The 26297-nt window shown below is 38.4% G+C and overlaps 1 protein-coding gene across 1 annotated transcript; it reads left to right on the top strand.

The window, feature by feature from the left end:
* Positions 1-283: 283 nt before the first annotated feature.
* Positions 284-24538, top strand: LOC118632439 (lipase member K-like). The gene is made up of 9 exons (XM_036265554.1): positions 284-430; positions 2890-3004; positions 4462-4660; positions 6584-6693; positions 9136-9272; positions 15238-15384; positions 17435-17506; positions 20647-20718; positions 24305-24538. The coding sequence occupies exons 1-9, from the start codon at positions 284-286 to the stop codon at positions 24536-24538; spliced, it is 1233 nt and encodes a 410-aa protein (XP_036121447.1).
* The last annotated feature ends 1759 nt before the right edge of the window (positions 24539-26297 follow it).

The following is a 26297-nucleotide window of genomic DNA, read 5'->3' as shown; positions in this document are numbered from 1 at the left end:
GAGTTATTAAATCTGCTTTGATTAATATATTGGCCATTATATTTTTTTTGAAAATTATACATTTCCTTCTTTTGTCCAATTACCTACTGCCCAGTTCATTGATGTTGGTTTCTTCCTTTCTTCTTTCCTTATGAAAAAGTTACCATTTTAGATTTTTCATGGGATGAATCTTGAATCATTAAGTATATTACCTGTTAAAGCACAACTAGAAGTATGTTTCTACTCCCTCCCACAGCAGTGTTACAGAATATTACACCAAATTTCACTTTTAGAATTCTCTTTGATGACAAATATATTGATGTTTTCATTCCCAGGCAGACCCCAAATGTGGCAGCTTTTAGCAGCAGCATGCTGGATGCTTCTTCTTGGACCACTATATGGTTATCACAGGAAAGGAAGCATCACAAATCCTGAAGCCCATATGAATATTGTAAGTCATTCATTAAGGAAAAAAAAAATAAGGAATTACTAAGTTATTATCATTTTCATAATTATTGATGTGCTTGTCTAGTTTTCAACAATTCTAAATGGACTGAATCTGTGCCTCCTCCCCCTTTCCCTGACACAGCTAACTAATCTAAGGGTTGAAAGATCTGATACAAGTTGGGGCAGTAATATTCCCTCTCCTGGTAATTAAGTTAGCATCTGATGGTGGCGTACTGAAGAACATGTTCATGAGTTCAGACTGATGGTCTCTACAGAGTATGCTTGAGTTCTTCCTGAGGTTTTTTTTAGAGCAGTTTCTGCGATTTGTGAGCTTTATCAGTGTAGTCTTTTAGTATAGTAAGCCAGAATTGGTTTTAGATTGTAATTTTTCTTTATTTTTTAGTTTTGGTTGTTTTTCACCCAAAGTATCTTAACACACAGGAATTCATTCCAGAAGCAGAATGGAATAGAATAGAGTGGTAGAGGGGAATAGTGCTGGGCACACACACACACACACACACACACAAAGACAAATGACCAATGTCTACTGGAGGATTTATTCTAATGGCACACTCCATACTCCTATGTACATTGTACACTACTGATGTCCTCATTCACACCTGTTTATATTAGAACTTTAAGGATGGCACTGTCAAAGTTTTTAAATTAGTGTCTCTTCTGGTTTCTCTCTCCAACCTATCCAGCAGGTACCCCTAACCTTCTACCACACTGCTGAACTCACAGTCTATGAATATATATCCTTAATCCAAATTTTTCTTTTCCTCCCATATTGGCACACATTTTCTTTTCCTGGTCTAAATCCTTTTTGCCTCTCAATTATTCTATAGTGATAATGAAAATAATAAACATTACATAGCACTTACTTTGCACCAGGCACTGTTAGGGTCGGGGACAAACTGCAACCGAGGTACATGCCCTTAGCGGGAACCGAACCCGGGTCTCTCTGGACCACAGGCCGACGCTCTAACCGCTGAGCCAAACCGGCCAGGGCTTTTATTTTTATTTTTTTATCCTCACCCGAGGACATTTTTTGTTCAGGTAGAGTGGGAGGGAGAGAGAGGAAGAGAGAGAGAGAGAGAGAAACATCGATGTGAAAGGGACACATCAAGTGGCTGCCACCCGCACGACCCAACCAGGGCCGGGGACAAACTGCAACCAAGGTACATGCCCTTAGCGGGAACCGAACCCGGGTCTCTCAGGACCGCAGGCTGATGCTCTAACCGCTGAGCCAAACCAGCCAGGGCTAGATTCTTTATGTATAATTCTCATGACAAGTTTGTGAAAAGTTACTCTTATTATCCTTATTTTATAGTGGAGGAAAATGAGACACAGAAAGGTTAAGTAACTTTCCAAAAATTCCATAGCTACTAAGAGGAAGAGTTAGAATTCAGTGTCATGCTGTTAATGTCCAGAGTCAGAGCTCATAACCACTGCTTCATATGGCCTCATCATGTATATACCACCCCTTGTGTGCCTGGCATGGGCAAATGCATAATTTTGTGGCAAGGGCATGCTTTGGAGCTAAGCTTACCTTGGCTTTAATTTTGTCTTTATATTTCCTAGTTTTACAGTCTCAGATAGATTGAAATCTTCCTGAAACTTAGTTTTCTCAACTGCAAAAAAAAAACAAAAAACGGTAAAATTCTATCTGAAAGGTCATTTATTAAGATTAATAAAACAGAAGATATGAACCATCTTCTATGCAAATAATAAATAAATAGTTCCCCTCTCCCTTGTATAGCTGTGGTTGATGTATCTTCTGTTTCCCCCTCTAGATGCACTCTGTATTCTTTTACACCGTTTTCTCTGTCCAAGAGGTTGATCTGTAAGAAGAACTAGGTCAGCCAGCGACCTTGAACTTTGTTTTTCTTTTCAGTTCATCTAATGGAAACCTTGAGCAGGACATCAAAAGGAAGGAGGAGAGTGAAATCAGAGAGTTATTCCCCTGGAGGTCACCGCAGGCAGGCTGTCTCCCTCTGCTAAAGGTCACAGCTCCTCTCAATGTGGCCCTCTCTTCCTGACTTTCTGTTCTGATTCTGGTAACCACTTCCTCTCATCTCCTTTAACGCAGAAGGTTGGTAACAGCTCCCTTGATACTAGCCTTAGGGTACTACACAGTCATCAGTGGTTTCCCTCATTAGGTAACTACATAATTTCTTGTCAAAACATTTTGAGAATGAGCTAAGGTGTAGTAATAATACTAGGCCAGGAAAACCGGAGTGTATAGTCACCCAACCTTGCCACACCCATGCCCCTGCATGCATCCATCCATCCCCCTTTTAAAACTTTCCTCAAGTTACCCTGATGTTCCTGCTTTACTCTGTCTCAACACAGGAAGAGTGGCAGAGTGGACTGTGACTGAAAGTGCTATATTGCAATGCAGGTATAAAAATCAAGAGATTATATCATAAGTATATATATATATATTTTTCCTCTTTTCAGAGCCAGATTATTTCTTACTGGGGTTATCCTGATGAAAAGTATGATGTTGTGACCAAAGATGGTTATGTCCTTGGAATTTACAGGATTCCTCATGGGAGAGGATGTCCAAGAACAGGTAGGGTTTATTTTGTTATCAAAGGGATAAAGTCTAAAGTGGAGATTCCTAGATGTGCTGATAGCAGCAAAGCAGCTTTTGTTCTGAAACAGAGTCTAGCGTCTTCCATTACAGGAGGAAAAATCATCACCTCCACCTCTACAACTCTCTTTCATTTGTATAACCCTCTGGGGTTTTTAAAGCATTTTCATAGACACTGTTTATTTAGCCTTTTCTTCTTCACGTTTGTTTCTTTCTGATCTGCAGATTCTCTCAGCTTTAATATCGCCCAAGAATAGGCTTACACATCATTATCATCTTTTGCCTCTGCTACTTCAGTAGCTTTCTAACTGGTATTATATCAGTTGTAATCAGTCCTCCCAAGTCAGCGGGATTTTATTTTTTAAGTTAATCTGACCCTATTAGTACTATGCATAAACTTAATTCAAGAGCAATTTCTAGCTCCCTGCAATATAGGTTGATATCTGTAGAGAAAAGAGAAATCTGTGTGGCAGGAACTCTTTACTTTCTTTTCTGATTTTTAGCTTCCTTTCTTCTTTGGAGTGTTACATAACAAACTCCCAAAGAGGAGAGATGGAATGGTGTTCACTTAATAGAACCACCCATTCCCCCAAACAACTCTATTTTCTTTATAAATACTTATGAGAGCTTTGTTCCCACAAACTTTTGTCTTATGATCTCTGCCAGGTAGCTGCCAAAATGCATGAGATGAGAAGTTACCTCTGCAATGAGAAGCTGCCTGAGGACTGCAATCAGAGAGAGACTATGGACTATGACCGCTATTAATTATTATTAATATAAATAATAATATAGCAAATACTTATTGTGCTGGATAGTCTATTAGATATTTTATTTTTAATTTAATTCTTATGACTACACTGTGAGATAACATGTTATTATTACCCATTATGCAGATAAGTGAACTGACCTGATTATAAAGAACTTAATACATAGTAGAATAATTTTGAACCAGAAAAATCTGACTCCAGCACCTACAAAACAACACATTTCATTATATATAATCCAAATTTTACAAAAAGAAAAATAAGACATAGAGAAGGGCCCGGCCAGTGTAGCTCAGTGGATTGAGCATCCTCCCACGGACTGAGAGGTCCTGGTTCAATTTCCAGTCAGTGCACATGCCCAGGTTTCAAGCTTGATCCCTCGTAGGGGGCGTGCAGGAGGCAGCCAATCCATGTTTTTCCCTCACATCAATGTTTCTATCTCTCTCTCCCTTCCTCTCTTTCTAAAAAATCAGTAAAAAACATATTTTTTTTAAAAAAGAGAGAAGATAACTTGCCCAAGTAAGTAGTTCAGAAAGGACCAGAGCCTAGTTTTGCCTGGCACCAAACTTTATCTCTTAACGTCTCTTCTATACTACAGGAAGTCAGGACAGAGAATTTTCTCATAGACACTGAGGAAGTTGATGTGAAATTCTTGTTGCCTATGTTTTGCAGCTCCAAGGCCTGTTGTGTATTTGCAACATGGCTTAGTTGCATCTGCCACTAACTGGATTTGCAACCTGCCCAACAACAGCTTGGCTTTTCTTCTGGCAGATGCTGGATATGATGTGTGGATGGGGAACAGCCGGGGAAATACCTGGTCCAGAAAACACTTGAAATTTTCACCCAAATCACCAGAATTCTGGGCCTTCAGGTAAGGAGATACAAAGTAATAAGTAAAGTGTGTACTGTATTCATATATATGAATGAACACCCTTTGGCTTTTCTCTTTCTGTCCAAATGCATCAATGGAATTCACAAGAAGGAAACAAACATTTCCTCCTCTGCCCAGGCTCTGAAAAAATGCCCTTACTATTGCATTTATGTTTGTTTTTAAAACCCGACTTGTTGGTGCGTGTGTGCATATGCAAGTATATATGCAAAAAAAAAAAAAAAATCAAAATGCAAAGGTCACCTTTAGAAAGGTTAATTCCAAGACTATTGTTATCAGAGAAATTGGGGTTTACTCTTTCCCGCTGGGACCTGGGTGTGGGGTCCTTACCATATATATTTTTTTAAAAGGATTTTCTGAGACTTGCATGGGAGAATGAGTGGTTTTCATTTGAGTGGAATTACATCCCTGGGATTTTAAAGTCCCATTCCAGCCATAGAAGAAGTATAGCTGGGGTTTCAGTGAAGCTCAAATCAGAGCCAGTGTCCAGAGTTTCCATCCCACGTTGCAGCCGGGTCCGGTTCAGCATCAGGCTAGTTGCAGTCCATTAGTCCACTGTGTGTGGGGTCCACACGGACCATGTGGGCAAATACAGGGGAGCCAAGAGAGTGCGCCCCCTGCAACAAGAGTCCCAAGAGAGCCAAGGGGAACTGAGCACAGGAACAAGAGCTCTTTTGTCTAGGGGATTAACTATCCCAAATTTCTCAAGTTTGCAGTGGCCATGCCCATTCTGACCTGTTCCCAGGGGTGACTGACAGGCAAGTACCTTCCCAACATCACCCCAATTTTACTGGGCACGTGTCTATTCTTCTCCCTGTCCAGTCCCTCCTCCCAGCGATCTGTGGGGAAATAAATCAGTGGCTCCCTGGGGAATGTAAAGCTATAGCCTCCTGGTGAATCTATCCAAATGACATGCCCACAACGGCTAGCCTCCCCCTTTGTTCCTTTCCTGCTATTAATAACTTGATTAATTACAATGATATCCACTTTATCCATGTGGACCCAAAGGGAAGTTGACACGGTACTCTTATTAAAGAGGAAAAATGAACTTGATGAAGAAAGGGGATCAGAAACAAGGTTCTATTTGAAAAGCCTGAGAACCAGACATTCATGATAAGCAGAGTGAGCCCAGTCCTTGTGCACAGATGGCACTCAAATATTTACTAAGTAGTGAAAGAACTCTGCCCTGCGTAGGCTGGCAGTGCTGAAACCTGCCCCTGGAGTCAGGTGTTGGTCATAGGGTTAAACCCCTGCACTCTCACAGGAGATAAGAACCATACCTCGAAGGTCATTAAAGCTGTTTGGTCCTTGGCTCATTCTTGCCTTATTCCTGGAAGCCATTTGGCATTTCCTATTTCCATATCCCAGTGCAGTTGTGTCATTGAACTATTGCAAATAACATGATGATTTCCTAAATGAGTGTTTTCTCAACTACAACACACAAAAACAAGCACCTGAGGTGATTAATTAATATTCAGATTACCAGGTGTCTTCCCTGATTCAATCTTTCTGGGCTGAGGTCTGAAAATCTGTTTGCTTTAACATATATATATATATATATATATATATATATATATATATATATATATCATTCCAGGTAATTGTTCTTTTTAAGAAAGTTTGGTAAATCTGCTGCAGAATTAAGTGAAATATAACTAGCCTTTCAGGAAAAGCCTTTGTAGACCTTTGCAAATCAGATTTTTCTGATTACAGTTTCTTAACGATGTTACTCTTACAATCAAGGTGTCATTCTAGAAAGTCACAGAGACCTAGAATATCGTAAATCGACTCTAGTCTTACATTAAACAAAAGTTAATGTCTGCAATGAATGTGTTTGAAAAGTGCAAGCCTAACAATGAGATATTCTTACCCCGCCACAATTTTGTTGTGTTTTTCCTTTGGCAGTTTGGATGAGATGGCTAAATATGATCTTCCAGCCACATTTGATTTTATTAAAGAGAAAACTGGACAGCAGCGACTCTTCTATGTGGGCCACTCCCAAGGCACCACCATCGGTGTGTTTGGGGCAAGTGTGATCTGAGAGTGTCAGAGGATCTTCTTCCATATTCATGAAAGGGGTGGGGATTTCTTCCCTCTGTGCACTCTCTAGCTTGGGGACCTGAATTGGGAAACCATTTATTCTGGCTGATTTCTTTTCTTTTCTTTCCTTTTCTTTTGGTACGTGCCCCTAGCGGGAACCAAACCCAGGACTCTCTGGTCCGCAGGCCGACGCTCCAACCACTGAGCCAAACCAGCCAGGGCTGATTTCTGAAGACTAAATAAAATGAGGACCACAACAAAGATTTCTTTTCCTGTAGGACTGAATCTGTAGATTAATAAATAAGCCAGAAGGAGAGATAATTATTCATTTATGTACACAACAAACAATTTTCAGACCCTGGGAGATGCTGGGGAAGCAGAGATGAATATGGTATACATCTCTCCTTTCAAGAACTCACAGTCTAGTGAAAACACCAAATAGAAAGCAGAGAATTACAAACCCCCCTTGTTATATGCCACGATCAGTGTGCTTTCACTTCCCAAGATGCACTGGGGTAGACTGAGTATGGATAGGGCCATGCTGACAATACCATCCGGCACTTCACTCCCTTCCCTGCTCCCCATTCAGCTACAGACCTCAACAATGCCAACAGCATTTCCACCAGTCTCTTTTCTATATCTTAACCCTAGTCAGGTTTCTAGTATAAAGTAAGTCTTTATATGCCTGTACTACACTATGCACCTTACATACACTCTCATCTTTGGAAACTACAAACATGTGAGACAACTATCATCCATATGTTACATATGGCTGAATATAGAAATCCTTTCTAATGGTGATACTGCCAAATACTATCTCAAATATACATACATATATATATATATATATATATATATATATATATCCTCCAAAGAATCATTCTATGAGGATTCTATTTTCCACATTTACAGATTGAGAAAACCAAGACTTATACAGGGGAGATAACTTGCCCAAGTCTTCACAGACTAGTGAATAGGAAGCCAAAAGTGTAACCCAGTTTTGATTGATACCAAAGACTATGGTTGAGCAAGAATGGCCCTAGGAGTTTACCTAGACATGCCCCACAAGGGCTATTTTAACCCTTTCTGCAGCTCTTGTATACTCCAGGGACAGGAAGCACTTTATTCTGAATTACCCAATTCCATTCTTGAGAAATTTAGAAAATCCTCCCCTACAAATGGTGTTTACTCTGAGTTATTTTGTATTTGTTGTTGTTGTTTTTTAATATAACTACTTCTGCTATCATTTAAAATAAATTTAGAATTGTTTTATTTATTTTTTAAAATTTTTTATTTATTTTTTGTTACAGATATTTCTCCTTTTTTACCCCATTGGCACCCCCCTCCCCAGCCCACCCCCGCCCCGTCCCCGGCTTAGTTGTCCATGTCCATTGGTCATGCATACATGCATATAAATTCTGTGGTTTATCTCTTCCCACCCCCCATCACCCCCTCTTCTGAGGGATGTCAGTCTGTGCCCTACTTCCATGTTTCTGGGTCTACCATATTCCTCAGACTGTTATGTTCATTATATTCCATATATAAGTGAGATCATGTTGTATTTGTCTTTTTCTGCTTGGCTTATTTCACTTAGGATAATACTTTTCAGGTCCCTCCATGTCGTCTCAAAGGATAGTTTTAAAAGTATAAACTAGATCAAACAACAAGTGTTGGCGAGGGTGTGGAGAAAAGGGGACTCTAATACACTGCTGGTGGGAATGCAGACTGGTGCAGCCGCTATGGAAAACAATATGGTGCTACCTCAAAAAATTAAAAATTGAACTTCCATTTGACCCAGTGATCCCACTGCTGGGAATATACTCTAAGAAGCCTGAAACACCAATCAGGAAGACTATATGTACCCCCATGTTCATAGCAGCACTATTTACAATAGCTAAGATCTGGAAACAGCCCAAGTGTCCACCAGTAGACGAATGTATAAAAAAGCTGTGGTACATATACACAATGGAGTACTATGCAGCGGTAAGAAAGAAAGATCTCTTATCCTTTGAGACGACATGGAGGGACCTGGAAAGTATTATCCTAAGTGAAACAAGCCAAGCAGAAAAAGACAAATACCACATGATCTCACTTATATATGGAATATAATGAACATAACAGTCTGAGGAATACAGTAGACCCAGACACATGGAAGTAGGGCACAGACTGACATCCCTCAGAAGAGGGGATGGGGGGTGGGGGGGGTGGGAAGAGATAAACCACAGAACTTATATGCATGTATGCATGACCAATGGACATGGACAACTAAGCCGGGGACAGGGTGGAGGGGGGGTAGGGTGGGGGGTGCCAATGGGGTAAAAAGGTAAAATATCTGTAACAAAAAAATAAATAAAAATTCATATAAAAAAAATAATAATAAAAAAAAAAGTATAAACTAGTATCTTCTTTTCTTTCAGCTTTCATAGCATTCTCTACAAATCCAGAGCTGGCAAAAAGGATCAAAATATTTTTTGCATTGGCTCCAGTCACTACAGTGAAATACACCCAAAGTCCTATGAGAAAATTAACAACTCTTTCCAGAAAAGCAGTCAAGGTATGTGACTTCCCCCAGTCGAAATCTGTAGTAACTAAAATAAACTCTGGTTGCACTGATTTCAATAGAAGAAAACCAAATGACATTTTACAAAAGTCCTGGAGGTGTCCACGTGGGTTTACTGATGATGTGCAATTTTGCCAGTAGGGTTCAGGGGTTCACTCTGATGCCCTTCTATCCTATTGTCTTCACCAATGTCTTCTCACTCATGTATATCATTCCTCAATTGCACATAAAGAAAATGCCCATTTGAGTAATTGGTTTGTTTAACCTAGTATTAAATTTCTCTCCATTAGTCCTAGGTTTCTGAGGGGCAGTATAGCATAGCAGCTGAGATCACAGCAAGAACAGATGGCATGGTCTTTGACCCCAAAATTTTCTGCTAGCTGACAGCTAACTAAGCTAATCATTTACTCAGTCGAGGAGAATTGGTCTATGTGTATTGGTGTGTTTTTCTGTTGCATATTAATGTGGGCTTCTCCACAGCAGACAAAAGGTAATCATGGTATATAATTGAAATCATTGTTTTCAATTAAAACAGATAAAACTGAGACAATTTTTATAGAAGCCAGGGAGTTTGGTTGGCAAGAGATAAGCAAATTAGCATGTGGTGAGTCAATTCCATACCTGTACAACTGAGAAACACAATAGCAGAAAAACCACCAAGCAACATGGAAAATGCTCACATTTCCCTCTTAGTACTTGGGCCTCTTATACCATAAAGATTTAGTCTGGCCTGGCCCCTATATTGGGCAAATAACACTGGACTGCTTGCTATCTTATTTCAGCATTCCTACACAGTTAGATATTTTGAGATGGTGGGCTCTTTCTATTTTTCTCAATTTGCACCACTCTGCCTCAATCTTTCACATGTTTTGACATGCCTGTGGTGTAGTGCAGTTAGATTCAATTCTGTAAAAAGATATCTAGGAGCTACTATTTCAAAAACATAGCATCAGGAAACAACTATGTCTGTAAAGATACATTTCAGCTGAAGATGGATATGACTGAAAATGAGGGTGCAAGTGAGAGTCGTGGGGGACTTGACTAAGGGGAGAGTAGGGGAATGGAAAGTAAATGGAAATCAGTTGCGTCATGTTGAGGAGTTTAGATTTTGTTCTGTTGGTGATGGGAAGCCAGTGAAGGATAAGCAATGGCTTAAGGATAAGAAAGGATAAGAAATGGCTTGATCGGATTTGTACCATTAGACTTCCCAGAAAAGCTTTAACTCCAATGGAGGAGCTACCACATGTGACCCACTGATTCCTAATAGAAATTCCCGCCTTATAATGATAGAGAGGAAAAAAAGGTAGGGAAACACAGAGAAAAGTGCAAATGTTTCTAGTTGTTGGAATTACAGAAGATTTCTTGGATGAGGTGGCATTTGAGTTTGGGCTTCAGGGCCAGATTTCAATATAGAGGGTGGTGTAGGAAGTCTTTCCAAACCAAAAGGGTAACATGAGCACCATTGAAGTAGTAAATCACAAGCCATGGGAAACCACATGTAACTGACTTTACCGGAGCCTTACATTTGTAAAAAAGGGTATGAGAAATGGTATGGGAAATGTAGGTGTAGATTCTGAAAGGACTTGAGTGCCAAGTCAGTGAGTTTGAAATTTAGTCTCTAAATGATGGGTGACCAGGGGAAGTATTTGTACATGGGAAATGGCACACACAATGCTCTTGTTAATAAAGATTCTCCTGGTAACCAAATGGAAGGAAGTGGGAGTCAAGGACATCAAGAAGAGCAAAAGATAAGGAGAGTGGTTATGGGATTATTGTGACACTCAGCTGATAGATATTGAGATCTGAGCCAGAGTTGTGCAAAAATAAAAAAATAAAAGCCTACAGGATTTGACAATAAAATAAGCATGGTATAAACTTTGAGAGGGTGGGTTTCTTTCTCTTCTCTTCTACTATTAGCCAAATGTTCTCGGGCATATCTGGAGAATGGCTTCCTCTTTCAGTGGAGAGCTGGACTGAGACAACCCTTTCACTATCTCTGATTAGAGAATTCTTTTTATTGATACTATCAGTTTTTTTTTTTATTACTCCTTCAATTCAATTCAATTTACATTAGACACCAGTGAAAGGACTTGAGTCAGGTAGAACCAAGTTCATATTCTGCCTCTGCTTTCAACCCCCTGTGACCTTGGGCAAACTGTGTAACCATTCTAAGTCTAAGTTTTTACATTTATCAAATGGGTATAATTTGAAGTTCTGATGTCAGCAAGATGGTGAGCTTGGGGTCCCAACACATGTCTGCCCCATAGAAACAAACAAACAAAAACCCAATAAATAAATAGCTATAAAGTGATGAAAATAGCTCTAGGAAAATTCTGGATGATAATGAAGAAGGTGCAGAAACCCTGCAGAGCTCAAATACCAAGAATGACTTTATAGGAAAGTTTAGGAAGCATTTCCCCTGCATCACCCCTTTCCTCAGTCTAGAGCATCTCAGTACACAAAGGGATCCCCTCAGAGGGATTTCATCCCATGGGTAAAAACAGAGCAAAAGAACCCTAGCAAACCTCATCACTACCATGGACATTTGCGGTCTTTGTTACCAAGGATCTCCACAGTCTTTCCCAGTGCTGAACACCGCTGACAAAGCTGCCCTGAGTCCCCAGTCCTGCATCTCTTTTCAAGGGCTGAACTGTCACTGAGGTGAGACCTGTTCTCAGGTGCCCCATTTTCTGCTATGTCCCACTCTGGAATCAGGCCACCACAGTGCCTTGCCATTTATGGGACTGAAGTTGCCACTGCCCTGCCCTTTGCTCTCTAAACTACAGCTTTGGACCCACCATTACTGAGGCCACACTACTGTTTCTTTGTGCTCTGCCCTTGGATCCTGAGTTGTGGCTTCATCCTAGCATCATTAGGGCCAAGCTGCTGCTGTTCCGCATCTGCACCCTGGGACTTTAATCCTCCATCCCCAGGTCATGCTACTCTTACTACACCCTGCCCCATGGGCCCAAGCCACCACTGCACCCTGTCATCTCTGGATCCATGCTGCTGCTGAGTCTCCCAAACTCTTCCCCAACCCCTGGGCTGAAGTCACTGCAGTGAGCACAAGAGACCCAGACCTCAGTTCCATAAGAGATCTGCAGATGCCCACACCTCAGAACTGGCACCATCACCAAAATAAATGCACCTATGTCCCAGCCCAGGTACTGTGGTAGTTCTGAATGTACCTAAAACCAAGACCTTGGCTTTGCTGCTAATCTGAGTGGCAGTGCACTAAACCTGACACCAGGAAGTATACCCAGAGCTGTAGCTTCTTCCCTTGGGCAAAAAGAACAGGAAGATATCAACAGCCTTTTCCACTGAGGACCTTAGTAACTCTAGCCACCACAACTGGTAGGATCTCCACAATTTTGGCCACTGAGGATCCCTGTAGTCTTCACCACTGTTGACCTCAGCTGACAAAGCTTAAAAAAGAATTAATACCTATACTGCTTAAATTCTTCTAATAAATTGAAGAGGGAGGAACACTTTCAAACTCATTTCACAAGGTCAGCATTATCCTGATACCAAAGTCAGACAAGGATACTACAAGAATAGAAAATTACAAACCAATACCTCTGACGAACATAGATGCAAAAATCCTCAAGAAAATACTAGCAAACTGAATTCAATAGTACATTACAATAATTATTCACCATGATCAAGTGGGATTAATCTGTGGTATGCAATGATGTTTCAACATACACAAATCAATAAATGTGAAACACCACTTTAATAGAATGAAGTATAAAAATCCAATGATCATGTTAATTGATGTGGAAAGGGAGTTTGACAAAGTTAAACTTTCTTTCATGATAAAAATGCTCAATAAATTAGGTATAGAAGAAATATACTTCAATGTAACAAAGGTTATATATGACAGACCCATAACTAACAACATACTCAACAGTGAAAAATTAAACACCTTGCCTCTAAGACCAGAAACAAGAAAAGGTTGCCCACTCTCACCACTTCTATTCACCATAGTACTGGAACTCCTAGCCAGGGCAATTAGACAAGAAAAAGAAATAAAAGGTATTCAAATCAGAAAAAAAGAAGTAAAATTATCCCTGTTTGCAGACAACATAATCTTACATAAAAAAATACCCTGAATATTCCACAATTATGAACTCATAAATGGATTCAATAAAGTTGTAAAATATAAAAACATAAAAAAATCAGTTGTATTTCTATACCCTAAACAATGTACCACCTGAAAGAGAAATTAAGAAAGCAATATCATTTACAATAGAATCAAAACCAATAAAATATCTAGCAATAAATTTAACCAAGGAGATGAAAGACATGTACCTGAAAACTATAAGACATTGATGAAAGACATTGAAGAAGACACAACTAAATGAAAAGATATTCTGTGTTCATGGATTTGAAGAATTGATATTGTTTAAATAGCCATACTACCCAAAGCTATCTATAAATTCAATGCAACCCCTATCAAAATTTCAATGGCTTCTCACAGAAATTAAAAAAAAAAAAAATCCTACCTTAAAATTTATATGAAACCACAAATAACCAAACCAATCTTGAAAAAGAGCAAAGGTGGAATCTTCACAGTTTATTATTTCAAACTATATTACAAAAATGTAGTAATCAAAACAGTATGGTACTGGTATAAAAACAGGCACATGAACCAGTGGAACAGAATAGAGAGTCCAGAAACAAACCCACACTTATGGTCAATTAATCTTTTATGGAGTGCTATGAACACACAATGGAAAAAGGATAGTCTCTTCAATAAATGATCTTGGGAAAACTGGCTAGCCACATGCAAAAGAATGAAACTGGACCCCTATTTTACATCACCCACAAAAATTAAGTTGAAATGGATTAAAGATGTAAGTGTGAGACCTGAAACCATAGAACTCCTTAAACACACACACACACACACACACACACACACACACACAGGAGGGAAGCTTTTTGACATTAACTTTACCAATAATATTTTTGGTAAAACATAAAAAACATGGATAATAAAAGCAAAAATAAAAAAATAAGACTAACTAAAAAGCTTCTGTTCAGTAAATAGAGTAATCAATATGTTGAAAATAAAATGGTTACTGTAAGTGGGTGTTTCTAAAAGTTTTAAGAATCAAAAAATATATTTTCAATCAACAGGTTGTATACATTAAACTTACAATTGTATGTCAATTATATCTCAATAAAGCAGGGGAAAATGCAAAAAAAAAATACATATATATATATTTCAGCTTTATATCTAGTTTATTATCCTAAGATTATAAAACTAATTATTGTAAAACAAAGACAATATTGTACTTACATGCACAGGGGTTAGATATTAATTTATGTTTTAATTTAAAGGATTCTTAAAGTTCAACTTACTTGCAACATTGCTTGAAATTCCACTAGTAGAGATTCATTTCTTTGGGTTAAGTTTTTGCCTCTAGAATGAGTTTATTAAAAGATTCTGGAAGGAACAACTCATTAAGTCTGTATCAGTTACTAAATATAATAATAATATTGTTTGGGGAATGTTTACGAAGTTCTAGAAAATGCATTAAGTGCTTTTAAACATGACTTCTTGTCTTCACAACAGTCCTACTGAGTGCATATTAAGTTTTCATTTTATAGTTGAGAAAATTCAGGATAATAGAAATGAAATACTTTCTTAAGTTATAAGAAAGAGTCCAAAATCAAACCAAGGTATTCCTGACTCCAAAGCCCTTACAGTGTTCTATGGGGACTAGTTTCCTAGGGGGCGTTACAAAAACACTGCAAGTAAAGAAGTGAGTTGGGTTGACCACTTTGAGTTCAGAGAACCACAAAGACAAAATGTAACAGAACACTCAGTTTCACTGAGTTCTATGTACGAAGCAGATGTCATCTTTTGTCCAGTCCTTGTTTGAATTACCACTCATTTTACATGCTTAACATGCACATCCATGAAACTTGATCATGTTTTAAATTGAACTTACAGGTGATATTTGGTGACAAGATGTTCTCTCCTCATACGTTTCTTGAACAATTCATTGCCACCAAGGTGTGCAACCAGAAGATATTTCATCGTATTTGCAGTAACTTCCTATTCTCTTTTTGTGGATTTGACCCAAATAACTTAAACATGGTACGTGTAAGTAGTTTGATCTGGGAAAGTAATTGTTTTGTTAAATAGCAGTTAGGGGATTTCATTCTCAATTGCATAGAAACTGTGTCTGCTGCTTTTTTGTCTTCTGAAATGTAATTAGCATGTTCATGGCTTCCAACCAAAGCTGAGAGTCCACCTGTGTTAGGTTTTTTTTGCTGAAAATTCTCATCAACTCTTGCTATTGGCCAAAATGCCACATTGAAAAGTTCTTCACTTTGCAGCTATGGTTTTGAAATTTGTCTTACTGTGCTTGAGCCCGAACTTAGACCTACTGAAGTAGAACTTCAGGAAGTGAGCTCAGATATCCTTATTTTCTAAATCAATTTTCTACTTTCAGAGGTGATATGGAAATAGCCATGTTGTTGGCCACTGCTTTAATTCCAAAAGATTAAGGGGCATCCTTTCTATGATAGCTATACATTCACTGTTCAAGGAATACCGAGAGGAATACATGTTGGGGTTCTTGTCCAGTCCTTTCCAACTTAACTGAAATCCTTTCCTTTTTTTAGTTACTACTAGCTGACCCAAAGAGTAGGAATGGGAAAGAGAGAAAGTTACTGTTTACTCCCTCGCTAGAACGGAGATATGTTTGATACCAGAGACATGAAGTTGATTTCTGCCTACATCACAGATTCTGCCCAGAGACTTGTGTCCTTCTGTCAGTGGAAAGCATGGATTAACGCTGTTCTTGTTTTCAAGCAAGATTTATGAAAGATTGTTTGTGCAAAGCATGCCGTAGCCACTGCCTTTCCACATTCCTTTTTCAGTTTCGGAATTTGCTAGGGAAACTATGCTTGCCTATTACTTGGATGGAAGCATTCAATGTAGGCAAAGCTAAGTAAAAAAGACCTTTAGGCAAACTCAATAGAATAATTTAAAAAGCACCCTCTCAACATGATTTAAAAGTTTGCTAAAGCGCCCATCTGGTGTGGCTCAGTGGTTGAGCATTGACCCATGCACCAAGAAGTCGTCAGTTTGATTCCTGGTCAGGGCACACGCCCAGGTTGTGGGCCCAATCCCCAGTGGGGGGCATGCAGGAGGCAGCCAATCGATGTTCTCTCTCTTTGATGCTTCTCTCTCTCTCTTCTTCTCCCTTCCTCTCCCTCTAAAATCAATAAAGAAAAACAAATTTTTTAAAAATTTGCTAAAGAAAGACTTTGCAAAAATGACATAGTTGAACATAAATTGGGGTTACTCATTATACATTTATATAGTCAGATTGCCTTTTTCCCTCACTGTTAGGAGCTGGACTATGGGATATTACAATGTCTGCAAGAACGTTTATTTTAGTAAAGTATAACCAGGAATACCTAAGTAGAGAATTTTTAGAACTTTGAAATTCTAGAACTTTGAAATTTTTAGAACACATATCCAGAACTCAGCTCTAGAGATTTTAATATTGATTCATAAGTTTGAGTAACTCATAAGTATTCTTTTTTTTAAAAAAACTCCAAGATGTTTCTGATGTTGACTTTGGTGGAAAAATAACTCTTTTGTGTAATAAAAAAATAAAATGTAATTGAAAACATTAAAAAAATCTAAGGATTTTAATATTCAGAATAAGTATAAACATTAATGAAGGTTAAAATATTGAATAGATTATGTCCCACAAACTTTCAAAGAGCACTGTAGAATATTTACCACATTTTAAAAATCAGAAAACAAAAGGGAACATTCAGATCTTTTCTCAATGTCTTACAATCAACAACTTTCTCCGAATGTCCTTTGGGACATAACATTAGGTGAAGAAGAAGGTCAATGGGGCTTTTATCTCATGACTTCTTGTCCCCTTGGACCTGTCCCAGGTGAGACTGGCAAGAAAAGGTGTATTACCTTCCATCTTTGACTAGTGGGATGCCCTTTGTCAGGACAGAGAGACAGAGCTAAGGAAGGGGAAAGTTCTTAAAGATGGGCTTCTTTGGTTAAAAAATCTTCAGAGAAGAAAAACAGAGACAAAAATATTCAAATTTACTTGTGATGTGATTACACGATGGGCCTCCAGATGAGACATAATTTCTTTCCTTTGCAGAGTCGCTTGGATGTTTATTTGGCACAGAGTCCGGCAGGAACATCTGTTCAGAATATGCTACACTGGGCCCAGGTACGTGCTTCCTGTTTCTGATATGACACACACATATCTCTGCAAGATCCCCACGGAGCGCTCCCAGAGAGCTCACTGCAGGGTTGTGCCGGCACCTGCCACTGTCCAGTCGATGTTTCTAGAATCAGTGTCAACTCATATTGATTTTCTTTACTCCCTTCTAGTTCTCATGTCTTCAGTGTCTGGAGTTTGGGCCTGGTTCCCAAATAGTCTAACTGAATTCTGATCCTTAGGTTATTCCAAATGGCTTTTTCTAGGGAAAGCTTGTATTTCCTCTTCTGGGAAATCACCAGTTCTAATAGAACTTTATATATTATGATGTAGACTATTTCAGAAAGATCTCATCCTCTGATTGTCATACAGGTCATTTCAGAGTGTATAATAATGCTTTATTCAGAGATAATTAAAAATTAGGAGGGATTAAAATAGATTAATGATGTCAATTATTACCGTTTTTTCTGTGTGTGTGTGTGTGTGTGTGTGTATTACTCTATTTACTCAATATTTGACGAGCTCAAAGGTAAGTCAGATTTGATTCTATAGTTTTCTGACCTAAATGTGTATAAGAGAGAGGGAGGGGGAAGTACTTCCCATAGTTTTAATATATCTGAGATCTCTAGGAATTTGCATTTTAACCTACACCCTGAAAAATTTGTCCGTTGCTTTAAAATTTAGAATCACTGCTACAGATTGCCTGAAACACTAATTGAGGATGTCTGAAATTCTTTGAAGAATTCCACCTCTAGGAAATAAACCTTCATGTTCACATAGGAGAAAAGATGTTTGAGAAATAGGGCCTCCTACTGGTGAAGAGACAGAGAGACTCTCTGATGGGTATGACCTTCCAGGCAACACAACTTTAATTTCATATTTATGAAGCACTTACTATGTGTTCTTCTGCTATTTGGATACATGATTTCACTCAGTATAATTGAACTCATTCTCATAAAAATCTTTCAATAAAGACATTGATTATCTTCATTGTACAAATGTCATAGTCAATCCCTTACACACCTCACAGCTGACCCCTCTTAGAGAGCACTTGTGTCTGACAGCAAGTCCTCTTCAGGGTAGAAGTAAAGGTGGGGGGATAAAATATTTGGTCATAGGTTACACAGACAGCTAAGGCAAGAGGGAGGAAGATGGTAGTAATATTAGTAAAAAGAGATTTGTTGAGAATTTCTAGGTGCCACACGTTTTTATGCATTGCCCTGTGTAATCTTCACAATTTATGAGAAGAGTGTCATTGTCATTTCTACTTCACAGGTGAGAAAATAGGTTTACAGAAGACAAACATCTTGTCCTGGACCACAGATTTAATACTTTGTTAGGCCTGGATTCAAACCAGGCCTGCTTGACGCTAGAATCCACGCTCCTAACTAGTGCGCTTTGTTGCTTCCCGTTGCTGAAACTTTGCAGAATCTCAAAAACAGAAGGCTGCTCCCTTTGTCAGTATAAATCTGCTGGGAATAATTTCAAACTAAAAATCAAGTTTAAATCAATAAGTGTGAAAAAAAAAAACCCAAACCCTTAGAGTAGTCTGAGAATAATTCAATGAAGTGCTTGAGGTAAAGGGACAAATTGTCCCTTCAAATCGGCATGGGTGGCAAATAACAGAAAAAGGAACCCCTTGGTGTATGAATGTGTCTATTCTAATATCTGAAGTCTAAAATTAAAATGCAAAAATGGGCACGCATGGTGTCTCCGACATGCAGCCTGTGGCCATGTTACTGATAACATGGCAGGATGTTTGACCCTGCAGACTGGTGACAGACAGCCGTGCCATACCTCCCACAGGAAGCACAGGGGGGGTGGGGGGCATTCTGTGAACGAACATTTTCTTCAATGGTAACAAAACTGTTTAAGAATAGAGTGTAAATCATCAGAGAGATGCAAATTAAAACATCAATGAGGTATCACCTCACACCTGTCAGAATGGCCGCCATCAACAAATCATCAAACAAGTGTTGGCGAGGGTGTGGAGAAAAGGGGACTCTAGTACACTGCTGGTGGGAATGCAGACTGGCGCAGCCACTATGGAAAACAATATGGTGTTTCCTCAAAAAATTAAAAATTGAACTTCCATTTGACCCAGTGATCCTGCTTCTAGGAATATACCCTAAGAAGCATAAAACACCAATCAGAAAGAATATATGTACCCCCATGTTCATAGCAGCACTATTTACAATAGCTAAGATCTGGAAACAGCCCAAGTGTCCATCAGTAGACGAATGGATAAAAAAGCAGTGGTACATATACACAATGGAGTACTATGCAGCTGTAAGAAAGAAAGATCTCTTATCCTTTGAGATGACATGGAGGGACCTGGAAAGTATTATCCTAAGTGAAACAAGCCAAGCAGAAAAAGACAAATACTACATGCTCTCACTTATATATGGAATATAATGAATATAACAGTCTGAGGAATAGGGTAGATCCAGAAACACGGAAGTAGGGTACAGACTGACAACCCTCAGAAGAGGAGGTGGTGGGGGGTGGGAAGAGATAAACCACAGAACTTATATGCATGTATGCATGATCAATGGACATGGACAACAAAGCCGGGTACGGGGTGGGTGGGGGGAAGGGGGAGGAGGGTGTCAATGGGGTAAAAAAGGAGAAACATCTGTAACAAAAATAAAATAAAATAAATAAATAAATAAAAATAAATTATGGGGAAAAAAAGAATAGAGTGTATAATTATAATATTTTAGACCACCTGATAAGGATAATAAGGTTTAAAGTTGTTTAATAATAATGGTAGTGATTTTTTAATGTAGGAGATGTATAAGTGGTGCCTTTTAAATATATAGAATTCCTTAAACATATATAAATTCCTTAAGCCAAGATATTTAAGAATCATTCAATTCAGCATCTTTTAAAATTTTCTATGTACAGAATTGTAACATTTAAAGACATGCTGTCTGAGGATTTTCATTGAAAAATTATAGGAGGGAATAAAAGTGTGACAATCAATATCACTAATTAAGATCAATTTGTATCATTTGGCTTATTAATTTATATTGAATTTTAGCTCATGTGCGAAAGAATGGGACATAACGTCAATTCTTCTTTACTGTCTTTAAATGTATGTTTTTCTATATCATTTTAATGTGTTTATTTTTTAAATTTTATTATAGGCTGTTAATTCTGGTCTGTTCCAAGCTTTTGATTGGGGAAACCCTTATCAGAACATGATACACTTTCAACAGGTACGATAAGAACAGTCATCAGTTGCATACTGCAAATGGACTAATAAATACAAGGTGGGGCAAAAGTAGGGTTACAGTTGTGAGAACAAGAGTTTATTTTTATGTTATTATTTATCAATTATTGTATTATTTTCAATACAAACAACTGTAAACATACTTTTGTCTCACCCTGTATAGTATCCACCTCATTAAGCACTTAATAGGTCCCATTCAAACTATGCCAGCTATTGTATATAAATCAGATGTTACTTATTGCTTTCTTACCGTGTGCGATATCATTATTTTCGATCTTCACGAGGCTCATAGAGGTTAAGTAAATTGTCAAAATTATTTAGCTAGTAAAGAAACAAAATATGATCCAGGGTTTCTGGACCTAAAATCCATTCTTCTTCCTCCATACTTATTCCTTCTCAAACAGACAAACAAAAAGCCAACAATTGTCAGCATGTGAGACTATATTTTAAAGAGAGAAGTAAAGATACATAGTTTCTGTTTCTAAAGCATATTCTCTGACTTCATATCATCTCTCATAAATGAACTAACACTGTCTTATTAATTCTTTGGAAAGTTGTTTGCTATTCATTTTTGAAAAACAATACAGGATCATTAAAGATATACCAGACAGAAATATACCCTTTAGGAGGAAGCAGTACTATCAGCCAGAGAATGGTATATCAAGATATTTCTTGACATTACCTGTGAAAACCAGCTGGAGCACATGCCAAGGTTGCAGGCTCGATCCCCCATAGGAGGTGTGCGGGAGGAAGCTGATCAATGTTCTGCTCTCACGTAGATGTTTCTCTCTCTCTCTCTCCTTTCCTTTCTACAAAAAACAAAAACAAAAACAAAAACCCACATAATAAAATCAATTTTAAAAAGATACATGTGTTATACAAATCAGAGGAGATGTGGAAATTTTTTTGAAAAGCAAATTTTTAGTGCCACCTTAATAGCTACAATAGTAAAAATGCATAACTTCAACTGGTGTGAAAAATCAGATTTTTCTCCTAAACTGCTATGGTTATGTGTGTGTGTGTGTGTGGTGGGGTAGCGGGTGCCCAAACACACAAACATGCTATGCCAAAGTACCATTCACTCTTGTAATTAACCAATTCCTTGCTTCAGCGAGAGTACATAGCTGCTTTAGGAAAAGCTGCTAGACGATGGCCTTACCCTGTTAGACTCAGATAACTGTGTGGATGAGATTTGACTCACAAATTAGCTTTATCATATGGTTTCAGATTCTATTTTTAAAAATGGTGATTCAGGTTTAGCTATGAATATTTTACTTAGGACTTTGGGAAGAAATAAGAAAAACCCAAACAAACTGAGGGTAAACTGCATGCATATTTAAAACGCAATAAACATAGTCACGATAATAAATAATAACACTATAAAGAAGCAAGTGTAATTACTAATGTAATCACCAACTTTTTATTACTAAGAAAGTTAAAAATAATTTTTTGGCCAAAAGATACCATGTATCCCTTGGGTCCTAATCTTAATATTCATTCTTGCTCTGCCGTCTCTCTAGGCTCCGCCATTCACACTTAGCAGGGTGTTAAATCATTACAATAAAGTTTTCAGATTTCAGGAGCTCCTCAGGCCCTCTTTATGTCCTAAAGCTTGCTAATATTTGTTGCTGCTCTGTGTGATGTTGTCATGTATTCTTTTTCTCTATCTTTACATTTAAAAATGTATGCTTTGTATTATTCTACTGAAAAAACAATAGAGTCAGAAAAGCCATGTCTCTTCTTTCATCAGTTGCATTTGGGCCCCCGCACCAGGCTTTCCTGAGTCCATCCTCCTCTTGCATGCCTTCCTGGTCAGTGCTAATCTGCACTTATTCCCTTCTCTGCCTTTCTCATTACCTTTGCATAACTACACATTCTCATCCAGCACTTGATCCTAAGCTCAGGTCCAATGCCTCCCAGTATTATGGGTAGGGGTGATATACTTGAAATATGCAGTAATGTAAAGACTCAGACTCCAACCCATCAGTTGGCAGTAACATTTGGAATGACTACACCAATGTGCTCTGCCTGAATATCACCCCCAAAGAGAACGTGGGGTGCACAGTCACTAATTTGGGTGTCCCTTGGGCATATTTCTAGTTCTCTAAGAAAAGGTCACAGTTTCCCAAGGATCTACGTCTTTGTCCATGTTACCATTGCTTCCTAATCTTGCTGCCAAAATCAACTATGGTATATTAATCTTAGTGGCTTCAACAACAGAAATTTATTTCTTATAGTTCTGGAAGTTGGAAGTCTGAGAACAGGGAGGCAGCCTGGTCGGGTTCTGGTGGGGGCTCTCTGGCTTATGGAGAGTCTCCTTGCTTCGTGCTCACATGACCATTCCTCTGTGTGTGCTCTTGGAGAAAGAGAACTCTCTTCCCCTTCTCATAAAGCCACTATTGCATTAGTACTCAGCCTTTATGATCTCATTTAACCTAATCACATCCTAAAAGCCTTATCTCCAAATATAATCCCATTGTGGGGTAGGGTTTTAATACATGAGTTTGGAGGAAAAACTATCCAGTTCATAGCATATGGTAATAGTTAAGACTCAGTTGCAAGTAGCAGAAACCAACTCTATTATACTGCCTTTTTGAACCAAAAAGTATAGTGCTTAACTCAGAAACTTAAACACTGTATCAGGGCTCTCTCTCTCTCTCTGTCTGTCTGTGTGTGTGTGTCTCTGTCTCTCTGTCTCTCTGTCTCTCTCTCAATTCTGCTTCCAAATGCTGTTTGCATTCTTAGGCTCTTTACAAGATAGTAGTAGTAGGATGGTGACTGGATATATCTAGCTCATACAGTACTTTCAACTGCACACCCAAAGAAAGAGAATATTTTTCTTAATAGCTCTGGCAAAAAGTTTCAGAGAGAACTCGGGCCCAGTTTTAGTCATCTCTCATATAATCTCTGTGGCCGGAAGGAGGAAGAACTAACTGGCCGGCCTGGTCACCCTGGACTACTCTGGAACTGAGGGAGTGAAATTTGTTGAATCAGCACAAGAAAGGTGATACAGGAAAGAGTCGGGCAGGGAAAACTCACCAGAAGATCAGCATCACAGGCCTGATTTTCTAGAACAGGCTGGCTTTTTAACATCTCAAATGTCTGTTTTTATATATTGGTGTCAGTGCTCCCTGAAGAATCTGCTCAAATATGAATAATTCCCCTGAGCCCAGATTTCTGCATATGTGGAGGAGTATTTACATTTGTCCTATTTTATCCTATCCAAAATTTTGTTTGAAAAGGACACATTCACAGTCCAAGTGCTACTGGAAAAATGATCCCCCATAGCAATAAAAGCCCCCTTTTTTTAGAATCCTTTTCTATTTTCCCAAATGTGCAAATCAGAATTACAATGGTTGTTTTTTAAATTTACAATTCATATTATTGCACTAAAGTATTTTCAAGTAAATTTAACATTTTAATGTTTACATATCATTAAGTGTATCCTAATTGCACATTTTTAACATTTAAAGTGCATGCTTAAAAACTGATATTGTTACTTCTATAATGTGATTTTTCATGAAAACTCTTTTTTTTCCCCCCTCTTTCTTTGTCTCTTTAATTGTATTTAGCTTACACCTCCCTTATACAACGTTAGTGAGATGAATGTTCCAACAGCAATGTGGAGTGGTGGACACGACCGTGTGGCTGATCCCAGGGACATTGAAAATTTACTCCCTAACATTACCAGACTTATTTATTACAAATTTATTCCACACTACAATCATGTGGATTTTTACCTGGGACAGGATGCACCCCAGGAAATTTACCAAGACCTAATTAGAATGATGGAGGAATATTTCTAAAATTAAATACACTTACCTTTTCCTAAGCAAGCAAGTTTTCATGATAACAATGTGGCACACAGACCTGAAGGTGACCCCTCCAGTGATTTTTACCTCCTCAGGTCCATGCATTTGTGTAGTTCCCACTGCTTTAGCTAGGGAGGGACCTGAGACTTACTTTTAGAATTGGCAAAGGTGAAGGGATGGCACACCCTTGATGAGATTATGTTTGTGGCATAATCCCTGATTACTTTATATTATATACGAAACCATCTTAGCAGACTGGAGCAAGAGATTCTGCTTGTTGTCTTAATGAAGCAAACTGATATGCTCAGGAAACCCACATAGGAAGGAACTGTCTGGCTTCTAGGATCTGCAGTTGGCCGCCAGCCAATATCCTGCCAAGAGTCAGGACTCTCAGTCATACAGCTACAAGGAAATGAATTCTGCCTAAAACCCCAATGAGCTCGGAAGCCCACTCTTTCCCAGGAAAGCCTCCAGTTGAGAAAGCACCCTGGCCCACACTCGGATGACAGCCACAGCCTGGTGAGACCTTGAGCGAGGACCTAGCTATGCCATGCCCTGAGTATTAACCCAGAAACAGTGAGGTAATAAATATATATTGTTCTAACCTGCTCAGTGTGTGGTAATTTGTTGTCAGCAATAGTAAACTACTACTCCTCTTAATGGTAATAAATTATTGTTATTATTATTCTTTTGACTTATTTCCTTTGGCTCTAGGAACTTTCTTTGAACATTGCTTGTTTTGCAGATCTGCTAGTGATCAATTCTCTCAGTATTTGTCTGAAAAAGTCTTTATTTTGCCTTTATTTCTATGTTTTTTGTTGTTGTGGTTAGGACATTTAACATGAGATAGACCTTCTTAATGGAAAGCGTATACTACAGTATTGTTATCTATAGGTACTGTGTTGTACGGGAGATCACTAGAACTGTTTCTTCTTGCGTAACTGAAACTTTACTCCTGTTGAACAACTCTTATTTTCCCCCTCCCCCAGCCCCTGGCAGTCACCCTTCTACTCTTTGCATCTACAATTTGACTATTTTATATGCTTCATATACACGGAATTATGCTGTATTTGTCCCCTGTAACTAATTTATTTTACTTAGTATAATATCCTTTAGTTTCATCTATGTTGTTGCATATAGCAGGATGTCATTTTTTAAAGCTGAATACTATTCCTTTATATGTATATGCCACACTTTTCTTATCTATTTGTTCATCAATGAACATTTAGGTTGCTTTCATACCTTGGCTATTGTGAACAATGTTGGGATGAACAGGGAGCACATATATCTTTTCAAGGTCTTGCTTTCAGTTCTTTTGGATATATGCACGAAATGGATTTGCTGGATCACATGGTAGTTCTATTTTTAATTTTTTGAGAAATAGCTATACTGTTTTTCATAGCAACTACATCATTTTGTATCCCCACCAACAGTGTATAAAGGTTCCAATTTTTCTACATCCTCAACATCATTTCTTGTCTTTTGTTTTTTTAATAATGGCCACCCTAATAGGTGTGAGATCATATCTTATTGTGACTTTGCTTTGCATTTTCCTGATGATTAGTAATGATTGAAAGAAGACACCACCTGTGAAACTTTTCTCTGGGTGGGGCAGGGGGTGGGGTGGAGAAGAGGAGAATGTGGACATACTTAGAAAAGGTTTTCGAGGCTCCCAGAATTTCTGGCTGGGTTGATTGGCGAATTATTATTATTTTGCCTTCATTTCTGAAAGGTATTTTTTCTGACAGTAGAC

The sequence above is a fragment of the Molossus molossus genome, unplaced genomic scaffold (genome assembly GCF_014108415.1).
Source record: "Molossus molossus isolate mMolMol1 unplaced genomic scaffold, mMolMol1.p scaffold_m16_p_17, whole genome shotgun sequence".
Classification (NCBI taxonomy): Eukaryota; Metazoa; Chordata; class Mammalia; order Chiroptera; family Molossidae; genus Molossus; species Molossus molossus.
This window is presented reverse-complemented; position numbering and strand designations above follow the sequence as displayed.